The 23,080-nt window shown below is 40.8% G+C and overlaps 3 protein-coding genes across 5 annotated transcripts in view; all 3 read right to left on the minus strand.

Moving 5' to 3' along the window:
- dok3 (docking protein 3) overlaps positions 1 to 1,293 on the minus strand; it is a 5,960-nt gene extending 4,667 nt beyond the window's left edge. The window contains exon 1 of one of the 2 annotated variants that reach the window (XM_034883941.1): positions 1,054 to 1,293. In XM_034883941.1, coding sequence (XP_034739832.1) covers positions 1,054 to 1,110 — 57 coding nt within the window. In that variant the 5' untranslated portion in view covers positions 1,111 to 1,293. Of the gene's footprint in view, positions 1 to 1,049 lie in introns of both variants that reach the window. The other variant, XM_034883942.1, reaches the window with a different exon arrangement.
- A 160-nt stretch (positions 1,294 to 1,453) lies between these two features.
- Positions 1,454 to 9,172, minus strand: LOC117951939 (probable ATP-dependent RNA helicase DDX41). The gene is made up of 17 exons (XM_034883940.1): positions 8,946 to 9,172; positions 8,016 to 8,111; positions 7,468 to 7,618; positions 7,270 to 7,344; positions 7,092 to 7,152; positions 6,867 to 7,003; positions 6,678 to 6,750; positions 6,417 to 6,570; positions 6,092 to 6,228; positions 5,104 to 5,266; positions 4,562 to 4,693; positions 4,376 to 4,447; positions 4,177 to 4,273; positions 3,699 to 3,848; positions 3,443 to 3,514; positions 1,997 to 2,104; positions 1,454 to 1,827 (listed from the first exon to the last, which is right to left on the minus strand). The coding sequence occupies exons 1-17, from the start codon at positions 8,970 to 8,972 to the stop codon at positions 1,691 to 1,693; spliced, it is 1,842 nt and encodes a 613-aa protein (XP_034739831.1). The 5' UTR covers positions 8,973 to 9,172; the 3' UTR covers positions 1,454 to 1,690.
- Positions 9,173 to 10,592: 1,420 nt separating this feature from the next.
- On the minus strand, positions 10,593 to 22,836 carry fam193b (family with sequence similarity 193 member B). 2 transcript variants are annotated; one of them, XM_034883348.1, is made up of 10 exons: positions 22,476 to 22,836; positions 20,895 to 21,173; positions 18,580 to 18,766; positions 15,914 to 16,132; positions 14,457 to 14,871; positions 14,175 to 14,358; positions 13,820 to 14,053; positions 11,349 to 12,363; positions 11,160 to 11,235; positions 10,593 to 11,039 (listed from the first exon to the last, which is right to left on the minus strand). In XM_034883348.1, the coding sequence occupies exons 1-10, from the start codon at positions 22,638 to 22,640 to the stop codon at positions 10,943 to 10,945; spliced, it is 2,871 nt and encodes a 956-aa protein (XP_034739239.1). In that variant the 5' UTR covers positions 22,641 to 22,836; the 3' UTR covers positions 10,593 to 10,942. The 2 variants fall into 2 exon arrangements, with proteins under 2 accessions (XP_034739239.1, XP_034739238.1); XM_034883347.1 differs by having other exon boundaries at positions 11,325 to 12,363; positions 22,476 to 22,834.
- Between the last annotated feature and the right edge of the window lie 244 nt (positions 22,837 to 23,080).

Here is a 23,080-nt window from a genome sequence, read left to right on the forward strand (position 1 = left end):
TGTGAAGGCAAAAGGGGGTCCAACCCGTTACTAGCATGGGGTACCTAATAAAGTGGCCGGTGAGTGTATATATATATAGTATAAATATATACACACAAAGATTAATCTCTTTGTTTAACATGTTTAAAGTTGATTAGTTTTGATACTTTAGTGCTGCCGTTCTTTTTTAACCACTATCGAGCAGATATGGTCCTCTGTACATTGCTGTCGTACTGCTCCTCCTTGAACTCAGCAAAAGGTTTTCTTTTGAAAAAATAGCCCTGTGCAAATCTGCAGCTAGATGGAGTTTGAGAACAAACCACATCAAAGGGATTTTCACACCCAAGTCTTACTGACCAAAAAAAGGATTAGTCTCACCCTAGATGTCCACATTGTGTGAAAACAAGTATTTTAAGATCTTTTTAAATCAGAATAGCCTCTTGAAAGAATCCTCTCCACATTAGCCTGAACAATAGCATGACACCATTTCACATGTATAAGTAAAATAGTACCTTGGAGTATAAAGTATAGGGATGGCTTACTTGTATGACTTTACAGAGTTACCGACCACATTGATCATCTTAAGGAATATTTAAAAAAATAAGTTGTTCCCTAAGTGCAAGAAGGGTAATGCAGTTTCATGTCATCTGCAAAACCTTGCTTAATCTAGAGCACCTGGAGGTCAGGGATATTCAGACTTTCAAAACAAAATTATACTTACAACACTGGAAAAAATGAAGCAACATTTTTTGAGAAGTATCACTGGTCTAAACAGTTGCATTTGTTTTTACTAAACGCTGACAGGGTTTTGTAAAGCACTCTTTATCTCACTATATAGTTTACTCAAGGTTGCTATTCAGAGATTAATTAATTTATCATTGCATTGCATTTGAATATGATGTGTTTCAATCAAGACATAAAACAGCTATCAATTGAGCCTCTGCTCATTTTAACCAAGCGGATGAAAATAGCTAACCACCATCACTATTTTTGACCGAGCTGTTCAGTACCCACATCAACTTCAAAATTAAATCAGATTGTTACACATGAATGCTGAATTTCTAGAAAACTTACTTTTCCAAACTTGACAACCTGAAGGTACAACTTCCCTTCCTTGAAGCTGACATCCATGCTCGTAAGCCTCGTCTGTATGTCTTTCGCTCTAGTTCCTGATGCTCTGTGGTCAAGATGTAACAAACGGGTAGGTTCAAATTAGGTTATCTACACCACAAGAAAAACTGTTTCCTTCACGTCACCAGCAGCTTTCGTTCCGTTGGCTACTTGTGCGAGTTGTTAGACTTACTGAAAGTCAAGATATCTCTGATCTGCAACTTAACGGTTGCAAAACAATGGGTATGTTGAGTTTTCGGTTTTCATGGGTCAAACTTCCCTTTACATTATCCTGCTTGTTTTAGCAACTTCCTCACCATACCACACCTTTATGTTTTTCTATATAAGAACAAAAAAAAAAATCAACAGATAGTGTTTTTTTATTTACAATTGGGGTATCAAAAATGTATATTACAAAGTCTACACAACCAGGACAAAAAAAAAGGTCAAAAAGTAAATTGATCTGATGAACCTGCAAACTATGTTAGATGATGATAAAAATACACTTCCTTAATTCAGTGATGTGACAGAACTGTACCATTTCTTCCAAAAATTTCAGTTCCGTTTAACACTGAAGAATCTTCTCTTTAATTAAAAACTCTTAGAAGTCCATTGAGCTGTGAGCCAGGTAGTCTTTCCGTCCGATGTTGGTGACCTGCTTGGTCTGCATGGCCTCCAACTTAGGGCAGTCTGTAATACGATGACCCAGACCGCCGCAGAACGTACAGCCCCTCTCTCCTGCGGAAACATAAGAATCAGGTATGTCACGAAGGGTTTCCAAACACTCAACACTTCTGTGAATTTTAGATGAGAAGATCAGATCAGGATGGAGCGAGAGGAAAAACCCCAAAGAAAATTAGAGTAGCCCATAAATGAGGAGCATGTAGCCCCAGAGCAGGAAACTCACCTCCGATGTCCAGCGTCTCGTCTCCTGGCTGCAGCACCTGGAGGACTGGAGGAACCTTCTGCTTGGCTTCAACTAGCAGAGCTTTAAGGTCCATCAACACGGACTCATCTATGGGGAAAGATGAACACTTAATGTTAAAATTAGTGTTGTCCAACAATTTAAATATTTAATTGCGATTAATTGCATTAATGTCATAGTTAACTCGCATTTATCTATTCTAGAAAGGTCCCCCGATTTCTTTTTCTCTCATTTTAATGCTCTTATCAACATGGAAAATTGGATTGGCTTGCTTTGTGCAAATGTTTTTTTTTTAAACAATATTGTCATATAGCCTACTGTGAAGGAACTCCTTGGTGTTTTTTTGCCTCCAAAGTCCCCTTCCAGGCCGCTAACCCTAACCATACCCATAGCTGCTCTGCCTGGAAGAAGATGTTGGGGGCAAACAAACACCAAACACCGTTCTGAACGCTCTAGTTTCAACTTTTTATTTCTAAACTGTGCTTGGTATGACGTCATACCGAGCCGCTTTTCTAAAAGTGGTTATCCGCTTCAGGCACACTACTGCAGTAGTTACATCAGATACACTGCACATGTGCAATATATAGTTACGATCCAACTAAATGTAGCCAATGACAGGGAAGCTGTAATCTTGGCTGCTGATAGTTCATTTTTCCCCAGTTTCTGATTGCATTCCTGGCGGAACATGTCTGGTTGAGTAAAATTTGGTTTAGAACCGTTATTGGTGATTTTTCACAGTAGAACGTCCCACTATACACTGTTGCACAGAGACACAGACAGCAGACCACAGATGCCGGAAACGCTGACCAATCAGAGCAGACTAGTCTTCGTCCATCAGAGCATCACAGACAGGGCCCCCAGGAAGTGAACCGGACTTTGAAGCAAATTCAACATGGTGGCCAAACAGTGGAATTTCAACTCCCGGCTGAAAAGGACTTTTGCCCATAGACTTATATGACAAAAGAGGTCTGTAAATCAGATTAAGGTTCAAGGTTGGCGGAAGTCTCTAGAGTGCCTGCTCTATGGGCCGCACGGTGTGCAAGCAGTGCCGATCACACGGGTAATTTTGGAAATGGTTTACCTCCCTGTGCCACTGAGCAACTGTTATAGAAATGAATGAGGCTCCGCCCTGGGAGCTGTATCTAGTTCTTAAAATACGTCCATGGTGAATATAAGGTGCAGCAGCCATGAGCAGTATGAGACAAATTGTTTTTTTTACATTAAAGCATGTAAGTAGGTTATAGTAAAAACAAAAAAACGGACCCATGAACCCGACATGCTTGGGACTAGCATATAACAGGTCTCCTTTAAGTTATTGTCATTTAACACTGAATTATGCTGACTAAATTCATTATAATAATATTCCAAAAATCACTACTCCAATACAGAAATGAATTAGATGTTTGTCTTCATTAGTATTTTTCTTACCACAGCCTTTATTGATGAATGTAGTGGCAATACCAGTCTGGCCTGATCTTCCAGTTCTTCCGATTCTATGGACTGAAATGAGACAATTTCACAGAACCAGTCTGAGCAATTTAAAGAGAACTGATTGCTCAGTACCAATTTTAAGACGGCCAGGATATACATACACACACACACAGAGAGAGAGAGAAAGAGAAAGAGAGAGAGAGAGAGAAAGGAAGAAAGAGAGCAAGACACACACTTGCACACTCACACATACCATAGTTTTCTATCTCCTCAGGCATGTCATAATTCACTACATGCTGTATAGCTGGGAAATCCAGACCCTTGGAGGCAACGTCTGTGGCGACTAATACATCTTTCTTTCCTTCTTTAAATGCCTCGATGGCTTTGGTTCTTTCCTCCTGATCTGCAAAATAAATCAACAAAATAATACAACATAAACCATATTTTGCAAGACAATGACAAACAAAAAATGTGAGAAAAGCGTTGGCAATGCTTTCCGTTTCTTGGAAATGGTAAAGAAAGTATAAAGCAGAAACGGTGACATTTGCAGGCAGGACGGCATCTGGTGGTAATGATGAGCAACTACAACACAGTGGAAGAAGGCTGTGTATAATAAGTTCTCTGAAACTTGATGCTGGGTTGGGTTTCTCCAAATACACAAACCCTCTGCAGGCACTATTACTATGTACTGATTGCTATGTACGTTAAGATAAGAACAGAGCTCTGTGCACCTTTTCCTCCATGGATGGACACCGCTTCTACTCCTTTTAGCAAGAGATACTCATGGATGGCATCTACATCGGCCTTCTTCTCAGCAAATATCAGCACCTGTTGATTTGAACAGGAAATATTTTTCTAACACTTGACATGTCTGAGTTACGTACTTTTGGTATATGTCATGTCAATGTCATAACAGGTGAAAATACTGACAGGAGGTGGTGTTTTCTGGAGACACTCGAGAAGGTACACCATCTTGGCCTCCTCTTTGACGTATTCTACTTCCTGCACACACACAAACAAACATTCATTATTTTTATATGAGTGAGTTTTTAAATTGAATTCAATAAATTCCCCCAACTAAGGTAGAAAACCACTTTCAGTAACAAATAAACGTACCTGGATGACATCCAAGCTGGCAGCTCCGGCCCTGCCGACGTTGATGGTGATAGGCTTGACCAGTGCACTCTTGGCAAAGTTCTGGATCTTCTTGGGCATAGTGGCGCTAAAAAGCAGGGTTTGCCTTTGTCCCTAGATTTAGAAATAACACATTACATGTTGGATAGCCTCAAAAAGACAAGGTTGGTTTGTCATGACAGTATTTTTGTTTGAGAAATAAATAAAATATTCAGCTACAACTGATAGAGCCCAGCAGCTGGAAGATGGACATAAAGGGCCAACTATGGTGAGTGCTTAGGTGATGACAAAACGTGCTATCTCGTAAAGCATCAAGGACGTGTTAAAAACGATTTCAACTGCTGTTACAAACAGAAAACTAAGCATCATTCTGGAAGAGGAACTACATGAAATGCCAGCATAGCTTTTCCGTGGCAAAAATCAGAAGACCAATGATATCCCATTGAGTTGTGAATATGTCCAACCAGGGCTTTGACAACCAGGACATAGAAAAATGGAGGGCAGAAACAGCCTCAAAAACTCACCTTGAAATAGGAGAAGATGGTTCTGATGTCTTCCTCAAAGCCCATATCAATCATCCTATCAGCCTCATCCAGAGCCAAGTAACGGCAGATGTCCAGACTCACCATCTTCTTCTGCAGCAAGTCCATCAGTCTGCCAGGGGTAGCAACCATCATGTGGACACCACTACAACAAAGAGGAGAGACAGAAGCAGTATTTTTAAAATACAGTTTTAGTAGTGCCTAGGTTCTGAGATTGTACTACAGTGGGGCTCGAAAGTTTGGGCACCTCAAACAGGAATTGAAAGACTCTTGGCTGGCTACAAGAAGCGTTTATTTGTTTTCGGTTATTTTGAAAGTGTAAATGATGGAAATAAAATCTAACTTTCTGTTACATATTATACGAATGTCCAATCTGTCATTTGATGCCTTTTGGACATTTTTCCATTTTTCTTGGCTTCTTTATGCACATTAATACAAATTTTTACCTGGGGTGTCCAAATTTTCGAGCCCAACTGTATGCATGATTTCTGTATGCTTTATGTCTGGAACTTTTGCCTATTTTGTTCCGCTCTGAGTGATTTAAAGGACAAATCCGGCACAAAATGAACCTAGGGGTCAACACGTGTTTCATGCTAATCGAATTAGACCAGTTTTAGTGCAAACCCATACTTAAGGCTTAAAATAGCACCACACTTCCACTGTAACATAATGTAATGTAACCGAAGCATTAAGAACTTTGTAAGTGTACATAAAGTTTATTTAAATACAAGAATAAAAAGACAATACGGTTCATGTATACAGGCAGGCGCCACCTGGGGAAAACCGTCATGACCAGTTGAACCGTGCTTGAGCTATTTTACTGTTCGCACAATGTACGTCGTTTTGCGCCGGATTTGTCCTTTAATGTGGCTACATCATGAATTTGTTTTGCGTGGCAGTATTTCTAAGTGAAATTCTGAATTAAAGACAGAAACATGCTCCTTTCAGACAAATCTTCCCTCTTACTTACTGTTTTACTACCTCCATCTGATCCTTGACAGACATTCCTCCGATGCAGAGGGCGGTGCGCAGCTGAGGAGCTCCTTCCTCCTCCAGCAGCTTGCAGTAGTACTCGATGATGCCGTGAGTCTGCCTAGCCAACTCTCGCTGGAGTGAAAGGAAAAAGGCATTCTAATCACATATGCTTTGTTGCATACAAAAAAAAGAAATACAAGTTGCTCACAGTAAATGCAATCTGTTTGAAGTGCAGACAGTAACAAATGCTGTTTATTTTGGAACAACCGATCAGCCTTTATGCTCAGCTCAATTAAGTGGGCTTGTCGTGTTTGTCTTACTGAAGGACAGATGATGAGTCCGTATGGTCCCTCTCTCTTAAAGAAAGGCAGCCTTTTCTCCTGCTCCAGAGCAAACATGGTGATCGGCAGAGTGAAGACCAAAGTCTTTCCGGAACCAGTGAAGGCTATGCCAATCATGTCTCGACCTGACAGACTACAGACAAACACTGTCAATTCCTGAACAGTTTACACGTACAGTACAAATACTTAACATCATTCACAGTCTGGTTGTATAGCATATGGTCCACTTCCTGTACTTACACTGTAGGGATTCCTTGAATTTGAATTGGTGTGGGATGCACAATTCCCTTCTTCTTCAAACCTTTTAGAATTGCTGCAAAAAATAACAACCAATTTGTTGCCAGGTGTTAATTATGTGGGACCACTGAAGGCCTCGCACAGGCACACAATGTGCTTCTCATGTGTGGGAGAGAGGGAGTGTGTTGTGACCTGGTGGAAGCTTCATCTCCCTGAAGCTTTTGATTGGAGGAGGGATTCCGTCTCCATCAACCAGGATGTGAAACTTCTTCCTGACGCGCTCATGTCGGGTCTTTGGCATATTCAGGATGTAGCGTGGTGCCTTCCAGCTATAAAGAACATTCAGGGTAAATGAAAAGTATGTTAAAAAAATATGGAGTAGAAAAAAGAAATAGAATACACTGATGAAGAACTTACCTTGTTTTTATGGGATCATCATATATGATACCTTTGGCCATTTCTTTTACGGACATAAGAGCTAATTGAGGACAGATTAAAAGATTAAAATTAGTTTTAATGTTTACAACGTTCAGCACAAACTAAGTTAATTAAGGTAAAATCTGATTAATAATCCTTGACAGCATTGTTATTTTACCTCTGCCCTCTGCAACGCTCTCAAGAATCTTCTCTTCCTCTTTCAGCTGCTTCTCCTTGGCGGACTCCTTACGGGCTGTAGATGCAAAACCATAGAGCAGGTGAGATACAGCTGACCTAATATGGTAATATCTAAAGAGCAACATGACCGTAACACCACCAATCATGATCCAGAATGGATTGGGCTTAAACTGAATACCTTCGGCTTTTTCTTTGAGGTGCTGATGCTGGTCAAGGAGACTGACATTGGAGCGTGGACCAAGACCCTCGTCCTCATCTCTCTGCTCCTCCCCACTGTCCTTGTGCTCCTCATCCACTGCCTTCCCTCGCAGACGTAACATCTTCTGTACCTGTGTGTTTCACGTTTGGAAACAAAAACTTAATTTGAATATGTGGCAACAGAATGTGATGTTGGTATACAATTTGGAAAATGAAAATACTAATATATATATATATATATATATATATATATATATATATATATATATATATATATATATAAAATAATAGACCAGCTAGAACAGTCTGGTGAGTTCAAAAATCACTTTACTGTAACGCAGCCTGTAAAACCAGGGGGAAAAAAGACAACCCTTACCATAATTTTAAATCTATACAGTTCACTACATGAAATTTAAGGTTGTCCAACCTAGATAGCAAACCTGCTTAATGAAGTCTTGGCCCAAACCGGTGGATCGGATTGGCGTACCATTACTGAGTGCCAAAACGGGACAGTGCACAATAACTTACCATTTGATGTTTTCTTATTTTGACTGGAACATAAGGAACATAGTCGTCGTCCTCTGATCCTTCTGAGCCAGACTTCTCATCCTCCCCATGGGATCTCTGGACAAACACATCACCATTAGCAGGAGTATTAAATCTCGGTTTACCCTCTGCATAAACGGACTCGGAGGTTTTAAACATAGATCTAACATGCAATGATACTAAAGACTACCACAATGTAATATCAGATACAGATATAGGAAGTGATTGATCTGTTTATGCCCACATCATTGGCGAGTTCCACCTGGATACATATTTGAACAGTATGGCAATTGTATTAACAGATATATAAGATGTTTGAACAAACAACATTTTATGTGAATAGTCTTATCGTGAAAATTTGAAGGGACGAAGCGTCACAGGACGCCTCAGTCTCCCAAATTCACAGTTTACCAAAAGCATCATTATGTCCACCCTTTCTTAGTGACGTTAGCCTATCGTTATAATTTAAAGGCCATCGCGCCATTTTTTAGCTGCCAACCTCAAAATGTTATGAACTCAAACACTTTTATATTGAACGCAAATACCTAGACATGCAGGTACCGTTAGCTAGCTAGCTAGTGATGATTGGAGTAGACTTTCAGGTTAACACAAACGTTACCATTACGTAGCTACTGCATTATGGCTAATGTTAACGTTAGTTGGTTGTTGAATGTTACCGGACACGGTTTACATTACACATTCATATAAAATACCATATTAAACTTTCTATATTGGCCTTTTCCAATGGGTTTAACTGTGAATAGATAACAGTATGCATGTCATGCAGAGAGTTAGAGACAATAAAGTTAAGGCTGACTAGCTAGCTAGCTTACTTCAGCTAGGGTTAGCTAACATTAGCTAGTGTAACTTCAATACTGTGAACGATAGTATACGCTTAGCTAGCTTGCTTACCTTTTGGTGTCGATTTTCGGTTTCCATTTTGATAATAAACACAGTAACGTTCCCTATGTACTAGCTAAATCCACTGAGTTGTTGAGCAAATACTCTACCCCCAATTTAATAAATAGAAATTATACACATGTTTTCACAACACAGGAAGCTTTGATACTGTACGGAGCGCTAGAAGGGTCAAACCTCAACGAGACGCTGCATTTCAAACGGTGCCGTGCAAACGGTAGCTATATCATGGAAGCCAAAGCGAGCAAATAGCTATACTTAGAAAGCAAACACCACACTTATTTTTTTGTCAAAACTGTATTGTTTTTAATCTTTCTGAACGAAAGATTTTTTTTCACAGTATCAAAAGTGAATTTAAAAAAAAGGAAGAAAACAAGCCAACATACACTTGGCTATTATTGATATAGTATAAATCTACATTCGAAACATTAAGATAATATTCTCTAATTGAATATAACCTGGAAAGCATCAGAGATGTTACATGAAAACTAAATCTCAGCACAGATTCAGTGAAGAAAGTATCCACCTCAATGAATGCCATCAACTAAAAACATGGTTACGGGCGTACATCTCAAGGCCCTTGTCCAAAACGTATCAAGTCTTCAGTGGTATTTCTAATCAAAGGATGATCAAGACTTGGACTTAAAGAGGGTAGCTGAGGTACAGGGTGCCACCAAGGTCACAGTACAGGGAAAAGAGTAGTATGACTGAAAAAATTTCTCACACACACAAACCCAGAAATGCATGAAAAGGCTCAAAAGGGCCCAAAAATAATCACTCAATATGTACAGGCAATATGTAACAATATGTAACTGTGCCAACTAATGTGTGATGGTTCCAATGTTAAGATGAACATTGCACACTGGTGTACCTGTCACTGCTGGGACATAAGGGGTTAAAATAACAGTTTAAGAGTGAGAAAACCGTGGTGAAGGACTTTCTTCTACAGATGACAGTGTAAATCACTAGAAAATATCATTTTCAATAACACCAAGGGAGGATTGATATCGAAGCAACACCTTTGCCCAGTACAGAACTGAGGTTCAGTTTTGAGAGGTTTCTGTTCTAGGCGTCATGTGTTGGGACGTATTTGGATTGGTACTTCCTTAGATGCATCCTGCAAGCTAGTACATTTATATTTTCCTACTAGGTTCTATTAGCGTTGTTGGTGTACTTAATTGTCAAAAATTCATGTTTTTAAAAAACTATTTCACACAAAATCAAACTGATGTAGGTGGGTAATCAGGTGTCTGTCCTCGCAATTACTAAATGGCCACCAGCGATAACTAAATCATTTGATGATTAAAATTATTAAGAGAAGTATTCCAATTAAAAAAACTGTCAACAACTGCTGAATGCACTGCAGTGTTTTGGGGTAAAAACAGTGCAGTTGTTGCCACCATTGCCCCCTGTGGAGGAGAAGGGTACAAGTGTTTTTCTCTAAAATTAGGTCGAAATGTTGTCTTGTGCTCCTTTTTGACAGTACAGTCAAACTTTTTGTTGTACAATATAAGACAAATTGTCTCAGGTGTCTACTGAGACTGGTGTAGTGAGCGGGAAACTAGCAATGTAGAATGTAATGTGTAATAAGCACCAAATTGAACTGAATGGAATTCAGAAGTTTAACAACGTTAAAATGTCTCAGATTTGTGATAAAAACATTTATTTCATATAAGGTAATTGTTTACATACTACATACGTAAGCACATGGATGCAGTGGATTCAACAGACTTTTTTTTCCATTTTTGCATCGCTCATTTAGTGGACATTGCGATAATAGCAAAGGGTAGAGTTGGCCTTGAAAATGATCCCTGGCTTGTCAGCCACAAGTTATGTTTCAGTCCTCTGATGGAGAGTATGATATTTGAACCAGGGTCCCTTGGCTTAGTAAGGAAGATAAGAAAACAGGGAATGAGAGAAGGCCTCAGGCCAAACGGGACTCTACTGAAAGAGTTTGTGGTGTGTGGTTGGATTTCTGGCACTCGTCCAAGTTATTGAGCTGCATTGGAAGGAACCTTTTTGAGGCTGAAGTTAGACCAATTCACTGCTACCTTCTGGCGAGTCTGTTTTGCAGAATCAAGACAAAACCTAGAGGGAACAAAGACAGAGAAACAGGAGGAGGAGAAGGTTCGTGTTAATCAATACAACAGTTAAGCTCAAAGTTTTTGTTTTTTTTTATATTCTGACACACTGCTTTGTAACGCCTACCTTTTGAAGTATTCCACTTCCCGATCAATCTCATCCATTTCTGTTGGATCCACATCTTTAGGGAGAAATACATCATCTAGGGAATACAGATTAGACATTAGCTAAATACATCACAAATTAAGGAAATTCAAATTTTGCACACGGGGCAAAGATAATTCATTGTACCAATAGCACTGCTGGATTTTTCACCCTTGTTCTTGTTCTTCTTATTTTTCCCCTTGGCTTGCTGCTGTTGCTGCCCATTTGCTGCGAAAGTGGGATGAGCTTTGCTTTCCAAATCCTGCTCAGATCGACCTCCTCGTGTTTCTGTGTCACCTTTCCCTCTTTGCGAATTTGAAAGGCCACCGTTTGTTGCATGTTTAGATGATCTGCCCTCCTCAGCTTTCTTTGGCCCATTTCTCTGGTTGTCTGCAGAGTGCTGGGGCTGTTTGTTCCCAGATTTTGCGCCGTTAGAAGACGTGTCTCTACACTCGTAGCCTTTCTGGGTGTCAGCTTTGGTTGGTTTGTTGGAATTCTGCTCGGACACAGATTGCTCCAGTCTTTGCTGCTGCTTTTTATTCTTCTTAGACTTTGCACCGCTGTTCCCAAGTGTTGTGTTCTTGGGATCAGGGGCATCCTCGTTCGATTTAGCTGTAGCGTGGGCTGGCACCTGTGGCAAACTGTCCGATCCAGTGGAAGTGCATCTTTCTGGCGACCGAACCCTTATGAGCTTTGAGAGACTGGGGGTAGTGTGCAACCGCTGGATGTCCTTGGACCCAGCAGTGAGCCCCGATGCCGTGCTGGTGGCATTAGGGGACGAGATGGTGGTTGTGTCCTCCCATCCATTTACCAGGTCCAGGTGGTTCTTAAAGGTTCCCAGTGAAAGAGGGGCCAAGTCAAGGTCTATCTGCTGCAGGTCAGAGGAGCCATTGAGATGGGACAGTAAATGGTTGCCCTCCAGTGTGGCTGCCTTCTTTGGGAAGTCATTAACATCCAGATTGAGGTCGTACATGCTAAATGAGGCCCGGATTGAGTCTTTGATGGTGTTTTTAATCTCTTCGAGCCGACTAGTGAGGAAACTGTTGACTCGCTCAAGCTCCAGCTGAGGCCAGTCGAGCAAGCGACTGGCTTCTGGACCGTCAGGGATGGGCTCGTCGTCGATAGGCTCAGACAGATTGGAGTGGGGGTCGCTGCCTGCAGCACCCATGCCCTGCTGAGCTTTTTCCTGAAACAGAAATGGCACAGACTTAAGAGTGTGAACAGATACACACACAAAATGAAGATTATATATTAGTAATTATCAAATAGAGCCTGACCGATGGTTATTTAAAAATTCAATATCCTGAGATATCGGCCGATATATATTTAAAAAAACAAAAATATATCCAGAAACGCGTAACAAAACTTAAACAGATTTCCCTAACATTAGTTATTTGTAGTTGTTTGAGTTCTCACTAAAATAATAGAATAATAATTTCTCATTGTTACAACCGAACAGAGGAACATCAAAATATATTAAAGTTCTGATAAATGAAATGTATACAAATACAAACTTAAGATATGAAACTTAAAAGTCCTTTGAGAAAAAAAAGAAAGAAAAGAAAATCAGAGTGTAGCCAATAGGAACGTTGTAGAGTGCCCTCTGGTATTATAAACGCTGATACCGATCAGCCAATAATATCGCCCCGGCAATGTATTGATCGGGCTCGGTTATCAAACCTTGATACTTTCTTTTTGGTATTGACCAAAACGTATCTGTAGCACAGAGTATCAAAACTACGGAAATATGTAAATGAAATATCAAATGTCTGGTCAGACTTTTAATCTTGTTTACTTATTCTTAAATTAAATTAAATTAGTTCCTGGTTTGAAAGTATAATCCATAAGATTTACATCAAATCAAACCCTTTTTTTGCTAATTGTGTTTGCTAACACATTATATAAATACCTCTCTATACAGTAGTCTTCATTTCCAAACAGGATACAAATAGCCTACCTACATATGAGGGACTAATAGGATTTATGTAATCCAGTGTTACCGTTGTTATTTAATCTCACGGTCATCAGTCTCCTTGTTTACGGTTCACTCTATTAATGCCATAATGAGCTGTATTGAGTTATTGACCTATCTCCCCTGGACTAGGGTGGGGTCTGGCTGCACCACTTATCTATTCTGGGATAGGGGAAACCCCCCCCCCCCCCCCGGCTTGTTGTTACTTCTTTAAGCCAATCACAATCATCCTGGCCGGCGATGAGCCCTGGATGCAGCAACTGTGATTTTAGAAAAATAGATAGCAGAAGGGGAGCGATGTCAGGCAGTATCCCAGCACTGCACATCCGGTGAGCCAGACTAAATTAAAGCAAATGCAAACCGAATGCGTTTGGACTGAAATCAGTTAACTTTAAATATAATTTTGGGAACTGTACTCTATTGGGCTAAATTACTGAAGAGGGGCTTGTGTTTAGACAACACTTAATATTATTACTACGGCTTCTTTTGTTAAATGAAAAAAGCTTTTGAAGAATCCATGTTATTATTACTAAGTAGTGCATCAAATAAGTGATAGTGACTCAAATAGTGTGTCAAAATCTTAAAACCAATACCCAACCCTATACATTAGATCAAAAATAATCAAATAAAAATGAAAAACAATCAAACAGCCAAACAGATCGTTTCACACCTTTTTCTTTTGTTTGTGTCGGGCCCTTTTGGCGGCCTTGGCACTGTTGACAGGTTTGGGCTCAGAACTGTTTATGAAGTCTAGCAGCTCATCTACGTCCCGGTTGTCGATGGCACCAGTCCCCGTCAGATCTGAATCTTGGCGCTGAGGCAGCTCCTCCTTACGCCGGGTCAGACGTGAGCGGAGCTTCTCTCGGATCTCAGCGTAGTTACGGCTGGTCGGTGCGGCTGGAGGCTGTGACCAAATAATATACAACAAGATATTTTCATCTTACCTTTGGTGTAAGTATGTAATAGCAAGGGGAACTCTTATTTACTACTTAAAACGAGCAGAGGAACTAAAAGTTTTGAAGTACCGCATTGTGTCCGAAGAACTCGCAGTAGCAGCAGTCGCAGTACTTCCCGTCCTTCTGGTTGGTGGAAGAGGAGGCGCAGGAGCTCCTCTCAGAGCTGCTGTCTTCATCCTCCCCCTCTTCCAGCTCAGACGGAGGGTGGCACAACGTCCCATTAGTCATTTTGTGCCCCTTACATGCCTGGTCCCTTTAAACCATCAGAAAACATTTGTGTTTTTAATCAACAACAGCTACAGAAATGGTTACTCAATTTCACAAAAACAATGCTGAGATAGTATTACTAACCTGCAGACCCCAGCTGTCAGATGGCCCCCCACATTTGAAGTGGCCACTGTTCCCGCACTGTGTCCATTACAAGGGTGGTTACAGCCCATGATAGACGTGCCCAGTTTGCCGTGTTGTGTGTTCACGGCAGGAATGTGGGAGTTTTTGCACGGGCTGGGCTTATGGACAGATGTTGGGCTGTCTGGACTGGGAGAACTGAGTTTGGCTGTAGGGCCGTGGAGGTTTGGGACCAGCGGGGGGAAGGGAGAGTGGGCTGCCACACCGGTGCCAGACGAGGAGGTTACATGGCCGTGTTGCCCAGAGTTAGGCTTTGGGGGCAGGAGGGAGGAATGCTGGGAGGACAGCCCGGTGGGACTGTTGGGGGGTACCGACAAGTCTGTGTGTTGATGGTGGTCACTGGGGTGGAAGGCTTCACCTGGACAGTCGAAAACATGAATAAAAACGACTTGAAAATCACAAACGCTGAAACTTTTAACAAAGGGCATCGGTTTGTGTTCTGGTCCGCAGTTTATTTAATGGGATTTCCTAATTACCTGAATTGTGTGCGCGCGCGCGTACAAAGACAACAAAATGCAGTTGGCGTTCAACCAGAAGTGCAAAAAGCAGAAAAGTGCAATGTAATGTTCAAGTACTTACCATAAATGTATAAATGTCATAAATGTAACCTACATTTTCCACTTTTCTATAGATTAACTAACTTTACTTTGAATTTGAGTGAAATTAAAATACGAGCACTGGCTTGCCAACTTTGTTAAGAACAAAAAACGTTTTTTCATCTAAAATCAAGATCTGTGCCAGGCCTGGTTATTTCGTCGATATTGTAATGATATTGTGATATGAGACTAGATATCGTCTTAGATTTTGGAAATCGTGATATCGTAAATACCTTAAGTGTTGCCTTTTCCTGGTTTTAAAGGCTGCATTTTAGTAAAGTGATGTCATTTTCTGTGTTACCAGACTGTTCTACCTACCTACCTACCTATGTTCTACTCTATTATTTTTACCTTTACCCTCTTACTCATTATATCTACATTACTGAAGATTATTCATCTTAAATCTCATTGTGGAAAAGCACTAATTGTTACCCCTATAATATTGCCATAATTTTTACATCCAGGTATAGAGACAAGAATATTGCGATATCTGATTTTCTCCATATTGCCCAGCCCTAATCCGTGCAATATACTAAATCTTGTTTAAATGATGGTGTCCATAAGTAATAATAAGTAATTACTCTTTAAAAACAATGAAAAAAATAAGGTGTTAATAACAAAGTGAGTAAAGTACACTTACATTTTTCAATTCAACATTACATATCTTTTGTCTTTACATATTCCCATTACCTAAACACTGCAGATGTAATGAGATCTTCTACACATTGAGCTTGATGAGTGGATTCTATACTGGGTTCTGATTTCAGACAATGCTATTGAACCCTGAGTCACAGGAAATAATACCTGGTGGCGTTGGTCGACGGCACATGGTCTTGAAGTGCTTGGGAGTGGTCTTACAAAGGTCTGCTGAGGTAGACAGGGGGTTCCCAGCAGAAGATCCACTGGAATTCTGGGAGGATGGGTGACTGTAGGGACAGACTTTGGTCACCGATGTTTTAGCAGATTTCCCAGGCGCTTCATGAAGACCTCTTTTCTCATGACAGACTGATCCTGGTGTTAAACCTACGGATGAAAAATGAATGAATTTCAAAAGGGAATTGATCTATTTAAGACAACATGTTAACGGTTAAAGGGAAATACAACTGGCATATTTAATTAAAATGTCTTACAAAAAGGTGTAAAGATTTAGAGCAACAATTGGAGATTTTTACTGTCCTCGGAGAGTTTGAGAGCTTTAAGCAATGCTCTTGACTTGAGAACTTCCAAAGTGCTGAGATCAGGGAAATTCAACACATACTTTCCGGACTGTGGTTTATTTTTTGAAGGCATGATGTCTTCTTTGGAGGCATCTTTAGACATGTTTAACTGTCTAATGGGGATCATTTCTCACTGCTATGAGAAAGAAACCAGCATCCAAAGACACAGTTTAGCACTAAGGATAAAACCCCTTCATGATAACCAAAATTAAAAAAAATGAGGAAGTAGGACTACATTTGAATTATTTAACATATGATTTCTGTTGTAAAAAAAGTGACTCTCTTCAGCCAGTAGAAGTTGATACAAGGCACTAAAATAAAACCGACCTAAACTATTGCAATAGTATGTATAGAAGTACATCCAACTTGAGACGAATGTTTGATGTTACTTCCAGCTGAAAAACACAATTGGTCACCAGCAACATCAACAAACTTTCTCAAATTAAATACACTATTTGGAATATAACTTTAACCATGCAGATGGGTACAGCTACACTCACTGAGCACATATGCCTCCATGTATAACTACTTTTATTTATACTAGTTTAAATGAGATTTTGCATCAAGGAACTGGAGTATTTGCTAAACTAGAAATACAACCACATGCACCAGGTAGCCTCTACAAAAGTGGTTTGATTAGAGCCAAGAAACAGAAACAAAACAGACCAAAGAAAAAAAAAAATCATAATTACATTCACTTCTTTTCTTATGGCTAGTAAATGATATAGCTAGGTAGTGCATCTGAGTTAGTTTGTAATACAGCCCTATGAAACCACTGAACAGTCAAAAGACGAATAACTAAATCCATGTGTTAAAAAAAACACACCATGGTTAAATTTAAATTTCAAAATTCTTAATGCATCTCAATTTTTGATTTCCACTTTTTTTTTTTTTTCTCATTCTTTATGACAAGCCTTACTGGAAAACAACTACAACATCCATCATGAACAGTCAGGAATCACAATGCTCCATATCAGGATTCCATTAGAGGAGGTCAAGAAACAAATTACAACGTGTGTGAAACATGAGCACTTTTTACCACTCTATGAAAGAGGGTTTTTGAGGGCCATTTTTTAAAATGTTATACTGGTCTGTGAGTCCAGCTGTGTTTCGATTTATACATTTATTGCCGCCACTGTTCCAGAATTTTACGAAAAGGTCATGAAGTTGCAATTACCCAACCCGGCAGAGCTGTACGCTCCACTGAACTCAAACAACCGGCCGTATGCTCTCTTTCCAATTTGAAGGTGAGCAACTGGAATAGGCCAAGTCAAGACACACAAATAAACAGTGCAAGTACAACCCTTTCTCTTCAGGCAGAGTGACAAAAAGGGACGAAAGCCTAGACGGCTGTGTTCCCATTGAGACGGCACTCATGTGGGACCCGCAAAATAAGACAGCTGCCGCATCTTGGAAAACAGCAACATGGGGCACCGAATTTGATGAATACATTTGGCTAGCCAGCGTACCCCGTGTCCCATTCTGCCTCACTTCCTACCAGGAGGAGACACCTTCACCGGGAGGAGAGCAGGCGACAACTGTGGAGACTGACCTTCAGTTAACTGCTGTAGCAACTTGAATTTAGCTAGCGCAAACCCCTGCACTGCGGTCACAGCCAAATGGTTGCTAGCCGGTGGGAGTCTGGGATCAGCAAACTTTTTGTTAGCCCTAACCCCCTACTACTAAAATAAAATCCCCCAAAAAACACTCTCCAGGCATGCACTACATGCTTAGTCCTGTAGTTTATGTAGCTCGTAAGCTCTTGAGAGAATTGATTAGTATGATGGTCACTTCTATTTCTACACAAAACAGTGAGATTTTGCTGATGAGGAACAAATCAATTAATTAGAAGGAGACTGCTAATTTAAAATGTATCTCCCATCATCCGAATGCATTTGCTAGTTTTTGACCACAAGTTCATCTTAAATAATATTTCCAACTGTTTCCAACATACTGAGCTCTATGGACGTCAGGAAGTACAGCGTTGTAAGCTTGTACAAGATTTCTCTTTGTTCCTCTAGGACGTAATAGAGGACACCTGAAAAAGTGCTCAAAAACGTATCACACATTTATTGCTTCAGTTGTAAGGTAACAAGCCGTCTATAGACCTCTCATTCTAACAAAGGTTTTATCCATGTCACAAAACTGAAAGTCGCAACACAGCGTGAAATTTAGGTTTGTGATGTTTTCCGGAATTATTGTCACTGTCATTAAATGTTTTCTGGAGCTGTGTTTTACACCTGGATGACAGACCTTGTTGTAAGTGTGAAGAAGTGTTGTGGTTGCAGTGTTCCCCTCCGTTGGTGTGGGCAGAGTTCCAGAGACCTGACAGTTTGTGGGCCGACAGGAAGGAACTCGGGTCCCAATCCACAGTACTTTGCTCCGGGTAACCGTTCCCACAGCTCTGCGACTTACAGGAGGAAGAGTGCGACAATGGTAGCTGAATAAAAGAAAAGAGAACCCAACTGGTTAATCACAGGGCTGTCTACATAGGCTTAGATTTTGGTACCAAGTAACTACCAATGTTGTCTTGTAATACATTCAAGGGAGTGTCACAAGACAAGCAGAAACATCTTCAGAAATGCAATAATCAGTGATAAGTGCAAGTCGGGTGACAGAACCCATCTTTTCTGGTATTGCTTCAAGCTCCAGAGTTTCTGAGATGACATTTTTTATTTCTACAGCGACATAGCAGACAACTAATCCCTTATAGTCTCTCTGAGATATCAGGTTACAACAAGCCCTAAAATGTGGTGTACTCTGTCCAATGCCCAGCCCAAGTTTCCTAAGATCTGGGGACCCTTCATTGAACATATTAGGAGGGAGAGGTGTCAACCTGGGACTGTAGTGTACTGTATGGCATTGTGCTTTGATCCGCCAGGATTTACATTTTTTAGCTTCTGTCTTGGTCCTTCCTCGACCTCACTTGGAATTGGTTTCCTTGAACTCCTTTCTGACCCTCAATCCACATGTGGACATTTTAGTCACTGTACAGATTGACGTGCCTTAAGTGAGCTGGCAGTTTGTTTTATTTTGTTCTACCCTGTCCTGTCAATTTGTTTGTTTTAGTTATTTTTCTGTGAATTTCAAATAAAATAAAATAATACATACACAATACCGTGCAAAAGTTTTAGGCAGGTATGAAAAAAAAACGCTGTAAACTAAGAATGCTTTCTGTGATGGAAGCGCTAATAGTTTATTTTCATCAATTGACAAAATGCAGTTAATGAACAGAAAAAGGAATCTAAATCAAATCAATATTTGGTGTGACCACCCTTTGCCTTCAAGACAGCATCAATTCTTCTCGGTACACTTGCACACAGTTTTCAAAAGGAACTCGGCTGGTTGGTTGTTCCAAACATCTTGGAGAAATAACCCCAGATCTTCTGTGCGTGTAGTCTTCCTCAAATCCTTCTGTCTCTTCATGTAATCCCAGACTCACTAAATAATGTTGAGATCAGTGCTCTGTGGTGGGGGGGCACGCCACCACATCATGGAAGATAGTTCTTAATGACTTTGGCTGTATGATTGGGGGTGTTGTCTTGCTGCAGAATAAATTTGGGGGCAGGCATACACCTTCCTGATAGTACTACATCTCTCCAACCATTCTGTGAACAAACTGGGTCCAGAGCACCTGCTGCCATTTTTCAGCACCCCACTTCCTATGTTTTCGTGTAGTTGAGTCGCATGGCCTTGTTTTCATGTCGGAGGTATGGCTTTTTGACTGCAACTTCTCCATGGACACCACTTGTGGCCACACTTCTCCGAACAGTAGATGGGTGTACCTGGGTCCCATTGGTTTCTGACAGTTCTGAGCTGATGTCAGTGCTGGACATCTTCGGATTTTAAAGGGAAATAAGCTGGATCTGTTTTTCATCTGCTGCACTAAGTTTCCTTGGCCAACCACTGCGTCTACGATTGTCAACATTGTCCGACTTTTTGCAAGTGTACCAATAAGAATTGATGCTCCTTTGACGGCAAAGTGTAGTAACCCCAAATATTGATGTGATTTAGATTTCTTTTGTTCGCTCACTTTGCATTTTGTAAATTGATTAAGAAAAACAATTATTTTTAAAAGCATTATTCACTTGACAGCATTTTCTCACACCTGCTTAAGACTTTTGCACAGTACTGTGTATGTGTATATGCATAATAATGCATTAATCCATCATGAGTAAACAAAAAACAAACCTCTGCAGCGTACTGTTCATAAATCCCTTTTTCTGTTCCTTTTTTGCTATTTTAAATATTTTCACGTTAAAGCCGATGTCAACAAAACATCTTGAACATGATGTTGATCTACAGTTAGGCTTAAGGATGATAAAGAAGGCTTCAAAAGTTGCATTTCATGTAAAATATTTATGCCAAAACAACAAGAAAGCAAAGTTAATAGCTGCCGCTGCCTTACATATGCCACATAGACCCATTTACTAAATAAGTTGCTTCTGAAGAGGCAAACAGTAGACTAGATGTTTAAACTCCAACATGACATTTAGACAGGCGGATTTGTTCAAAGAGTAAGCAAAAGGATCCACACATATAACCCAAATTCTTCTTCTTTTATTTACCGGCGTGGATTGCTCCTGGGTGCTCCGCCTCTCCTCCTCTTCCACACTCTTGCAGCAGCTCTGGCATATCCACAGAGGCACCTCACCAAGCAGGGACTGAGACAGCGAGGGCACTGCATCAGCAAGCTTACGCCCTGGCGCCTCCCGCAATAAGGCCTGGGAGAGCGCAGGCACTGCGTCAGCCAGCTTGGTCCCATGGCCCCCAGGGAGTCCGTTCACCGAGTTTGCTCCCCAGTCCTTAAATTCTCTGTGGCACAGGAGGCAGCACGTGTGCATAGGCTAGAGAAAGGGTATAAAAGGAGGTCAAGTATTAGCCTAGGATCTATTAGGTCAGTTGTCTTTACAATATTGGCAATGTCAACTAAACATAGTAGGCAATCAAATAGACATTTCTATAGTTATATTTGTGCATTCACTCAGGTTACAGTTTATTACTTACAATTAGCTCAAACAAATTCAGTCTATTACAAACTTATCCTCTGTTGAAAGGTTGAATCAAAGTCTCTCTAAAACAGTTATAGACACAGCTAGATGTTTCCCAGTCTTCTCTGGATACCGCATACTTGCATGATAGTGATAGACATGACCTTTTAGAGCTAACCAGGTAAATACAAATTACAAAATACAACACAAATCTGCCTAAAAATGAAATATTATGAGTTATGAGACGTATCTAGACAGGCATCTTACAAATTTGGTATAAAATGTAATCCAAGCAAAAGTCAGGCAAGTTGTAAGGCTCAGAGGTCAGATGTAAGGTTAGCCGGTTGCTGAGGCGACCAGCCTGCAGCGTAACATCTTCTCTATTTGAGGTTAGTGTTTACCCTCAGTTTAGCTAACGTTACTGACTTTTAGTTTAGCTAACGTTAGGCATCACTGACTGATAACTGCATGCATTAAAACTTTTGACATAAGCTCCTGTCACACTCCGATTAAGGAGTGCGGTAGAGATGAAACCAACAACAGTATAGGGTCGAAAAAACAACTCAAACCATTTTGGGAGTTAGCTAGCCCTATTATGAAGCAGTTATCTCTTTCAGCTAAATAGCTAATTAGCAGGCTAGCAGATGGTAAGCTAGCTAGCTACTGTTGGCTGAGTGGGTCCTGTGGATGGATTCATGTGCAGGGAGTAAGCACGTTTGCAGCACGCTAGCTGGTTATGGTAGCCCGGCTAGCCTTCTGGCTAAGGTTAGCTGGGCGGATGAAGAGTTCTAAACGCTGGAAACGGGACAACCTGTCCCAGGCACAATGTCACCTGTCCGTCAGAGGAGATGGGTTGCAATGCTAGGCACACTGCCTCAACGCAGCCTGTTAGAGACGAGTCTGCTCGCTAAGTTGAGTATTATTTATTTAACTAACAAATCAAACGACGTGAGACCTCAGCACCTCCGACTACTGATTAAAATAGCGTCCAATCAGCCAGCAGATGCATAGTGATATAACTTCACCTCTGCAGGATCTAACTTACGTTACATTCAATAAAAGCACAATGGGGATGCTTGGATTAGCAGAGAAGTGCTAGCTCAGAAGCTAGCTAGCCTATTTTAAAAGCAGCGATTAGCTTGCCGCTAGCTAACCTACCTGGTTCGCCCTGGTAGTGACCAGCCTATCCAGCCCAGCATCTCCGCCGCCACCGTCAGCTGCATCGCCGGGAGAGACTGGGCTCTTCGGCAACGTTACGGTCTGCTGTCCAGGCGCAAGCTCCTTCTGGGCGACCCCTTGCTGCTTGCTTTTCTTCCTTGCCATTACGGTGGTGTTTATAATACGCTTTGGCCAAGTTTGCACCAGTTTTGATGATTTGGAGAGCACACTTTTGTTTCTTCCCGGACCTCAAAATGTTCTCTATCTCATCCAGTCAAGACAACAGTCAATATGGCGGAGGACTGGCACACTCAGGGGTTCATAGGTTAGAGATACTACTGGCAAAGAGGCTTCACTCCCATAAGGAGAATTCAACGGAAACCTGACGCAGGCAGTGAAGCCAGACACCGCCATATTCAGTAAGGGCATCCTCCCCTCCCACTTTCTTCTGTGTATGAAAAAACAATTGAACACATCCTTACGTTTAAACTAGCATTTCAAACGATTGATTTGGTGTTTAAACATATTTATTGAGCATATCATTTTTAATCTAGCTAAACACGCAGGTAAATATTTCTAAATCATATAGTGTATACATTAAAAGA

Source organism: Etheostoma cragini, chromosome 10 (genome assembly GCF_013103735.1).
Source record: "Etheostoma cragini isolate CJK2018 chromosome 10, CSU_Ecrag_1.0, whole genome shotgun sequence".
Classification (NCBI taxonomy): Eukaryota; Metazoa; Chordata; class Actinopteri; order Perciformes; family Percidae; genus Etheostoma; species Etheostoma cragini.

Bases quoted from the DNA above. Each gene is read 5' to 3' on its own strand.
- LOC117951939 (XM_034883940.1), bottom strand. From the start codon at position 8,972: ATGGAAACCGAAAATCGACACCAAAAG. The intron at 7,153-7,269 runs GTAAAATAACAA...GTCCTCAATTAG, and splicing joins GAGCGTTGCAGAGGGCAGAG to CTCTTATGTCCGTAAAAGAA. The intron at 4,274-4,375 runs GTCAGTATTTTC...TCAAATCAACAG, and splicing joins TCCAGAAAACACCACCTCCT to GTGCTGATATTTGCTGAGAA.
- fam193b (XM_034883347.1), bottom strand. From the start codon at position 22,640: ATGGCAAGGAAGAAAAGCAAGCAGCAAGGGGTCGCCCAGAAGGAGCTT. The intron at 14,359-14,456 runs GTTAGTAATACT...GATGGTTTAAAG, and splicing joins CTGACAGCTGGGGTCTGCAG to GGACCAGGCATGTAAGGGGC. The intron at 14,054-14,174 runs GTACTTCAAAAC...ATTTGGTCACAG, and splicing joins AGTTCTTCGGACACAATGCG to CCTCCAGCCGCACCGACCAG.